Source organism: Dendrobates tinctorius, unplaced genomic scaffold, assembly GCF_039654945.1.
Source record: "Dendrobates tinctorius isolate UK_male_01 unplaced genomic scaffold, ASM3965494v1 ptg000273l, whole genome shotgun sequence".
In the NCBI taxonomy this organism is placed as follows: domain Eukaryota; kingdom Metazoa; phylum Chordata; class Amphibia; order Anura; family Dendrobatidae; genus Dendrobates; species Dendrobates tinctorius.
The window spans coordinates 3,587,683-3,597,018 of record NW_027361940.1 but is presented as its reverse complement, the minus strand read 5'-3'; the positions used below and the strand labels follow the sequence as shown (position 1 = coordinate 3,597,018).

Here is a 9,336-nt window from a genome sequence, read left to right as displayed (position 1 = left end):
GCGCCGCATGCTTAGTTACCGCTGTCCTGATCGCTGGTGAGTCTGTCTGTTTGAGAGCTCACCAGCGATCATGTAGCGTCGCACCAGCGATCCTGACCAGGTCGTATCGTTGTCGGGATCGCTGGTGCGTCGTTTAGTGTAACGGGACCCTAACACAACTAAAGAGTGGACATCTGTAAGACATAAGTTTTTATCTTTTCCAAGTCTTTGTGATGTCTTATGTTTCTTCCTAGAGACTTTCCATGAATAAGATAAGACGCCATGTCTCTGCAGAATTCCTCCAGCTTACTTCCTGTACATTTTGTCCTCCTGGGGATCCCTGGCCTTGAACATGTCTACCTCTACCTCGCGCTCATCTTCACCGTGGTTTATGTCACATCAGTCATTGGAAACCTCACTCTGCTCTTCATCATCAGGGTAGACCGGAGCCTCCATGAGCCTATGTACTTTTTTCTCTGCATGTTGTCATCCATTGACTTGGCTTTGTCTAATTCCACCACACCCAAGATGTTGGGGATCCTATGGTTGAACTCTCAGGAGATTTATTCCGAGGCTTGCCTAACCCAGCTGTTCTTCCTCCATTCCTTTGCCATTATGGAGTCGGCTCTACTCCTGGCCATGGCTTTTGATAGATACGTTGCCATCTGTAACCCTCTAAGATACACCTCAATGCTAACAAAATGGCTTATAATACAAATCGGCATATTGGCCATCAGTAGAGCGGTGGCACTGATGATACCATTACCTTTCCTCATAAAAAGGCTTCCATTCTGCTCATCCAATGTCATCCACCACTCTTACTGTGAGCACATGGCCGTGGTGAAAATAGCCTGCGCCGATACCACCTTTAACAACATCTATGGCCTCGTGGTGGCTCTTTTCATTGTAGCATTAGATCTGATCTTCATCATCTGCTCTTACGTCCTGATTCTTAGGGCCGTATTTCGGCTGGCCTCTAGGGAAGCCAGGATGAAGGCTTTGGGTACATGTGCCTCCCATATCTGTGCCATCCTTTCATTCTACATACCAGTAGTTCTGTCTTCTGTTGTCCACAGGTTTGGAAAGCAAGTCTCTATTCACATTCACATATTACTGGCCAACGTGTATCTGATGTTACCACCTCTCATTAACCCCATTGTGTATGGAGTAAAGACCAAGCAGATAAGGAACAGAGTGAAATCTGTCTTCAGCATTCACTTTATATGTTCTACCAATGTCTGCTCCGATATGAACACTCAACGTATTCCGCAGTCCTACCGGAATAGCAGACGTAATCTCACAAAGTGATGCCAACAGTATCAATTACAAGTAACTTACTAAAATCCCTTCTGGTCTTTTCAGGGTCTATGAATTTAACAATGTTATTTTCCCAACTTGAAATATGTATTTCTCTTGAAAGATGAAAAAGAGAAGGTTCTAGCTACTTTCTTCCTTATTAATGAGATATCAGTGAGGAAGTAGCCAGATTCTCCTTCTACTTCAGTTTCATCGGTGCCCAGTAAATCACATTTTCATGAATAAACATTACAGTCTAGGTGAGCAATCACTAATAGACGAAAAACATTGTGTCTGATATTGTCTGCCATTGTCTCTAGGTGGAGATTCAATCAAACAGGTCTCCGAGGGGGTGGTGGGAATATGAGGAGAGGGAGAAACCTCAATAAATTGGTTTATCTTGTCATCAGCAGTGATCTATAGATGTCTCAGTTATAATAAAACAATCCCAGTTGACAAGAAGCTAGCGCCAGTGTGTGGCTGAAGCCACATGGGCAAGCAGGGGTCCCCTGTAACAGTCGAGAGAAGAGAACCACTGTACATGGAAGTAGAAGGAGCTCCCAAAGAAGGAGAAGCTGTAATTAGACCATTGGGTTGCTAGAGAAGAAGAGGGACATGCTAGTGCTGAATTGGTTGCCTCCGTGGCTCCTGTGAGACATGCCTAGTGAGATGTAAACCTGTGGTGGGATGGGACAAGGGCTGTGAGGATAAAGCGCTGTAGTGTGTGAGTTGCCTCATTGACTTTGGCCCTAATTCATCAAAGCGATAAGGCCAAAATTCTGGAGTGAATCTCTTTGATAAATCATGTGATGGTATAACTAAATTATTCAAGTCAACTCACTCAAACCCTGAAAGTCCAGACCCTGAAAATACCCCTGCACTAAAAATTAGCACACCCCTGTCCTGAAAGTAAGTACATACCTATCCTAGAAGTCAGTACATCCTCATAGATAAAAGCATAATGATCTGCTGAGAACTGTCTTTGAGAATCAATTTGTGTGGATTCGTTAGAAAAATAAATATCCATGTGCCAGCCATTTTCCAGACTGCTGAAGGGTTTAGAGCAGGGTAAAGATGTCAGGTTTGGTCAGGTGGGTTTCCCTCTAATGACCTGCAACTATCAAGAAGTGTCACTTTTCCAAAAATTATTTGCAGACACCACCAAAGTGGCATCAATTTCACCATAGTAGAAATAGTAGAATAGGGACCAACAGGATCAAATTCAGCCTGGAAAGCTGATCACAACTCTGTATGACTGCAATCTTTGAGGCATATGAATTTTAAGACTGCTTGATTGTGGTGAGCCCTGGCTGCCCAGTACGGAGGTGATAGGGGTTCGCTATGCACTGTTGGAACGCGTCTCGTGAAGGCAGATGTTGAGGGCGCAGGTGGAGGCCATAGAGGAGAAAGAGGAGGCAGAAGCAGTGGAGGAAGTGTTAAATGTAGAGGTTTGTCCTGCAAGCCTTGGAGATTCCAAGACTTGTGGAGCAGCCCCTGTCCTCACAGTCACCAGAGTCACCCAGTGCCCAGTTAGTGAGATGTAACACCGTTGGCCATGCTTACTCATCCAAGTGTCTATGGAGAAATACACCCTGGCAGACATAGATTTTGTCAAGGAAATTGTGCTGTTGTCTGCTACATGCTGGTGTAGCGCTGGCACAGCTTTCTTAGAAAAATAATTGGACTGGGTAATTGGTACTGGGGGACTGCAACGGCCATAGCTTTCAGAAACCATCGGTATCCACCAGGCGTAAAGGCATTTCCGAGACCAACAAATTAGAAATGGTGGAGTTAAACCTCTTAGCTTTGTCATGCGTAGGAGGAAACAATCTTTTCCGTGAACACAACTGCGGAACCATGAGCTGGCTACAGTGCTGAGAGAGGGTGGAGTACGGTGAACTGGACAAACTGCTGGACCGTGAGAGAGGTGCGGGCAGAGATGTTACTGTGGATTGAGAAACGTGATGTGATCGTTCTCTGAGATCAGTCAAAAATAGCAGGCATGTCCGCTTCCATTACAGTTGGAGGCGGCCTCTCAGTCAGTGTGACTCAATCGGGTAAAGAATCCGAGGTTCTATGGTCAAAGACCTGCATCTCAATAGTTGGCACGGTAACAGACAAAGAGGAAGAAGCAGCAGATGCGATTGATGGGACGGCTAATAGTGGTTGATGTCCGCTGGTCCGCATTTTTGCACAGTGGGATTCCCACACTAAAGCATGTTGATTGCGCATGTGAAGGTTCATACATGTAGTAGTCAAATTATTGCACTTTTTACCTCGACTCAGCTTTTTTTCAAAAGTTGGCAGATTACGTGAGTTGGCTCATCCTTTGCAGTGTCAAAAAAGGCCCAGGCTAGACAACCCTTGCTACCCCTGCGAGCTGCAGACCCATGGACGCTCCTGGTCAGAGGCAGAGTTGTGGCTGAGGATGCATCGCTCATCTTGGCTGCATCACTAGGTGTCTGCTACGAATGGCGCAACATAACCTCCTCGTCTTCCTCCTCAGATTACCTACTCAGCTGTGTGCCTCTATGTTCATGCCAACTGGGATCTAACACCTCATCATCATCCTCTGTGTTATCACATTCCGCGCCATTGGAGTCACTCTCCTCCTCTTCTTGCCCTGACAGCACAGTACAGTCCTCGTGAGCCTCAGATATCTGAGTCTCATCAGGATCACCTCCCCCCAGGGGTTAACACCTGATCATGAGGGTCAGGATGCTGTTTGGTCTGTACTGCTTCCTGCCCCGGATCCACGCTTAAAAATTTTTTGGCATCGGTGCAGATTTCCTCATCTTGACTCTGCAAAGCTTTTGAGTTCACTTCTGATGAACATGGCATATAATATGTGAACAGATCTTTAGACTCACCCATCTCTGGTTCCATGCAGTCAGTTGAACATTTGAATAGTTGGAACATGGGGGAAGCAATAGGAATTTGGGTGCCACGTCTGTAGATTGTACTGAGTGTGAGGTTGAGGTGGAGGAGGAGAGACCACTTGAATCTGCGATTGCCATCCACTCGAGTACATGCTCTTTCTGGGCATCATCGACAAGGCGTACCGCTGTGCGGCTGCCAAAGATAGGTAGTGGTGTAGACTCTCCAGTAACAGAAGTTGTCTTTGGATAGGACGTGACGTTGCTTCACTAGTGCTTTCACAAACATTGCCTACCCCACATACACCTTGAACACCAAGCCTAATTCCCCTTCCACCATGGCCTCACTTTTTCCCAGTCATGTTGCTCAGATAGTGTGGTAAGAGCCAGGTATTAACAACCAAAAATTAGATCATAAACTCTGCACCACCTCTGCAAACAGCTGAATTTCAGCGACAGTAAATTCAAAGTTGAAATATGGTGTGCTGTATCTTGTTAATCACAGAAAAAAAGATTTTTTTCTTTGCCCCAAGGATCAGGCCTCTATGACACACTAGATGCTACAAACTCTTTTTAAAGGTAGGTCCCTTACTGTATGACGTTAATAACAGAAGAATTTTTTGTGGTCTATGGATCAGGCATCTACAACACACTAGATGCTCCAAACTATTTTTAAACTCTGACTTCCGATCACGTGCCATATGTGCAATATTCGTGCCGAATTTATGTTTGGCGATCATTTTCCCGAAAAAATTCGCTCATCTCTAATAGTGACATAGTATTTTAGTGTTACGTACATTGCATTTGCAAAGGAGAGAGGGAGCGAAATTAAAGACGACCTTTCAGCAAACTGATCTCCAGGTCTCATCTCCTCCATGATTAGACAGTGCCAGCTAAAGAGCAGAGGTGACTCACACCATTCAATAATTTTTATTTCTATAGCGTCATTATATTAGGCAGCACCTTACATTACAGACAATACTTGTACAGACAATAAAGACATTATAGGATAACAAATAACTCAACAGATACTGAGAGTAGTACGGTCCAGCCATAGTATACTAAATAGGGTCTGCACATAGCACTGCATGAAACGCTCACCATCCAATGTGTGTACAGTACAGACACAGAGGACTATTAAGTGCATGGATGTTAGGTCAGGGACATCTACCAATATCCAATTTAAGCCTACACCAGACACATACCAATATCTGTGCTGAGGTCGCCACCTCACATCATTGTGTCACTATAGTTTCTTCTACTAAAGTCGTACATTAACCCTCCACTGCCTCCATATCAATATCTCAGTTGAAGACTCCACCACCCTAATATCAATGTCCGGCTTGAGACCTTCACCACCATCAGTTATATCCCCATAACTTTCCTCCTCCACACAAATATCAATGATTCCGCTGCGGCTTCCAGGAGCCTCATACCAATGTTCCAGTTGAAGCGCCCACCATCCATAAGTCCTGACTGAGGCCTCCACCATCCTAATGTCTTGACTGAGGCATCCATCATCCTAATATCCTGACTGAGGTCTTCAGTTTCCTCATGTCCTGACTGAGGCTCCACCACCCTCATATCCTGATTGAAGCCTCCACAATCATCATGTCCTGACTGAAGCCCCCACCAACCACATGTCCTGACTGAGGCCTCCACCATCCTAATGTCTTGACTGAGGCATCCATTATCCTCATATCCTGACTGAGGTCTTCATCGTCCTCATATCCTGACTGAAGCTCCGCCACCCTCATATCCTGATTGAAGCCTCCACAATCCTCATGTCCTGACTGAAGAAACCCCCATCCTCTTGTCATGACTGAATCCTTCACCATCCTCATATCTTGACTGAGGCATCCATCATTCTCATATCCTGACTGAGGTCTCCACCATCCTAATGTCCTTACCGAGGCATCCACCATCCTCTTGTCCTGACTGAGGTCTACACCATCGTCATGCCCTGACTGAAGCATCCACCATCATCTTGTCCTTACTGAATCCTCCACCATCCTCATGTCCTGACTAAGGCATCCACCATCCTCATAACCTAACTGAATCCTCCACCATCCTCATAACCTGACTGAGGTCTCCATCATCCTCATGTCCTGACTAAAGCCTCCACCATCTTCATGTCCTGACTGAGGTCTCCACCATCCCCATGTCTATGGTCTGAGGATCCGTGGACCTGAAAAAGCAGAGTTCCTTTTCTATAACAATGTTGTGTGAACCAGGTTAGCTTAACGTTTAATAATATCTAATTGTCAACCAATAAGACCCTATTCAATTTTTATATTCTCCATAGTTTTACAGTTGTGGCCAAAAGTATTGACACCCCTGCAATTTTGTCAGATAATACTCAGTTTCTTCCTGAAAATGATTGCAAACACAAATTCTTTGGTATTATTATCTTCATTTAATTTGTCTTAAATGAAAAAACATAAAAAGAATTGTCCTAAAGCCAAATTGGATATAATTCCACACCAAACATAAAAAAGAGGGTGGACAAAAGTATTGGCACTGTTCGAAAAATCATGTGATGCTTCTCTAATTTGTGTAATTAACAGCCCCTGTAACTTACCTGTGGCACCTAACAGGTGTTGGCAATAACTAAATCACACTTGCAGCCAGTTGACATGGATTAAAGTTGACTCAACCTCTGTCCTGTGTCCTTGTGTGTACCACATTGAGCATGGAGAAAAGAAAGAAGACCAAAGAACTGTCTGAGGACTTGAGAAACCAAATTGTGAGGAAGAATGAGCAATCTCAAGGCTACAAGTCCATCTCCAAAGACCTGAATGTTCCTGTGTCTACCATGCGCAGTGTCATCAAGAAGTGTAAAGCCCATGGCACTGTGGCTAACCTCCCTAGATGTGGACGGAAAAGAAAAATTGACAAGAGATTTCAACACAAGATTGTGCGGATGTTGGATAAAGAACCTCGAGTAACATCCAAACAAGTTCAAGCTGCCCTGCAGTCCGAGGGTACAACAGTGTCAACCCGTACTGTCCGTCGGCGTCTGAATGAAAAGGGACTGTATGGTAGGAGACCCAGGAAGACCCCACTTCTTACCCCGAGACATAAAAAAGCCAGGCTGGAGTTTGCCAAAACTTACCTGAAAAAGCCTAAAACGTTTTGGAAGAATGTTCTCTGGTCAGATGAGACAAAAGTAGAGCTTTTTGGGCAAAGGCATCAACATAGAGTTTACAGGAGAAAAAAAGAGGTATTCAAAGAAAAAAACATGGTCCCTACAGTCAAACATGGCGGAGGTTCCCTGATGTTTTGGGGTTGCTTTGCTGCCTCTGGCACTGGACTGCTTGACCGTGTGCATGGCATTATGAAGTCTGAAGACTACCAACAAATGTGGCAGCATAATGTAGGGCCCAGTGTGAGAAAGCTGGGTCTCCCTCAGAGGTCATGGGTCTTCCAGCAGGACAATGACCCAAAACACACTTCAAATAGCACTAGAAAATGGGTTGAGAGAAAGCACTGGAGACTTCTAAGGTGGCCAGCAATGAGTCCAGACCTGAATCCCATAGAACACCTGTGGAGAGATCTAAAAATGGCAGTTTGGAGAAGGCCCCCTTCTAATATCAGAGACCTGGAGCAGTTTGCCAAAGAAGAATGGTCTAAAATTCCAGCAGAGCATTGTAAGAAACTCATTGATGGTTACCGGAAGCGGTTGGTCGCAGTTATTTTGGCTAAAGGTTGTGCAACCAAGTATTAGGCTGAGGGTGCCAATACTTTTGACTGGCCCATTTTTGGAGTTTTGTGTGAAATGATCAATGTTTTGCTTTTTGCTTCATTCTCTTTTGTGTTTTTTCATTTAAGACAAATTAAATGAAGATAATAATACCAAAGAATTTGTGTTTGCAATCATTTTCAGGAAGAAACTGAGTATTATCTGACAAAATTGCAGGGGTGTCAATACTTTTGGCCACAACTGTATATTGTCATGTCCTGATTGAAGCCTCCACAATATTCATGTCCTCACTGAATCTTCCACCATCCTCATGTTCTGACTGAAGCCTCCGTGATCCTCATGTCCTGACAAGGGTCTCCACTATTTTCATATTTTGACTTAAGAATCCACCATGCTCATGTCCTGACTGACTCCTCCACCATCCTCATATCCTGATTTAAGCCTCCACTTTCCTCATGAAGGAATTGAGGGTAAACTGATTAAATTTGCTGATGACACAAAGCTAGGAGGGATAGCTAATACTAGAGAAGAGAGAGAGAGGATTCAAAAAGATATAAATAAACTGGAGAAGTGGGCAGCAACTAACAGAATGGCTTTTAACAGGGAAAAATGCAAAGTACTACATCTGGGCAATAAAAATGAAAAAAGCATATATAGAATGGGAGGAATAGGGCTAAGCAACAGCACATGTGAAAAAGACTTGGGTATACTAATAGATCACAGACTGAATATGAGTCAACAGTGTGATGCAGCAGCAAAAAAGGCAAATGCAATTCTAGGATGTATTAACAGAAGCATACAGTCTAGATCACGTGAAGTCATTATTTCCCTCTACTCCTCTCTGGTCAGACATCAACAAATTGGAGCAAGTTCAGAGAAGAGCGACCAGAATGGTGACCGGTCTGCAAACCCTGTCCTATGAGGAACGGTTGCAGGTTTTGGGAATGTTTAGCTTGCAGAAGAGAAGACTGAGAGGAGACTTAATAGCTGTCTACAAATATCTCAAGGGCTGTCACATTGTAGAAGGATCATCTTTATTCTCATTTGCACAAGGAAAGACTAGAAGCAATGGGATGAAACTGAATGGGAGGAGACACAGATTAGATAATAGAAAAAACTTCTTGACAGTGAGGGTGATAAATGAGTGGAACAGGCGGCCACGAGAGGTGGTGAGTTCTCCTTCAATAGAAGTCTTCAAACAGAGGCTGGACAGACATCTGACTGGGATGATTTAGCGAATCCTGCTTTGAGCAGGGGGTTGGGCCAGATGGCCCAGGAGGTCCCTTCCAACTCTACTATTCTATGATTCTAAGGCCTCCATCATCCTCATGGCCTGACTAAAGCCTACTTTCTGACTGGTCTGGGTCATTTGTTTCAAAGGCCTGTCAATAAATGAGGTTTGAGTTTTGTTTTGGCTTTTTCCTTTCTTTGTGGTTTTATTTGTCTCCATCCATGATAGCAGATGTTTATCTCAGATTATTC

The 9,336-nt window shown here is 44.2% G+C and overlaps 1 protein-coding gene across 1 annotated transcript; it reads left to right on the top strand.

The window, feature by feature from the left end:
• Positions 1–261: 261 nt before the first annotated feature.
• LOC141072457 (olfactory receptor 52K1-like) lies at positions 262–9,169 on the top strand. The gene is made up of 2 exons (XM_073559735.1): positions 262–1,173; positions 8,790–9,169. Exons 1-2 carry the CDS (start codon positions 262–264, stop codon positions 9,087–9,089), a joined length of 1,212 nt encoding a protein of 403 aa, XP_073415836.1. The 3' UTR covers positions 9,090–9,169.
• The last annotated feature ends 167 nt before the right edge of the window (positions 9,170–9,336 follow it).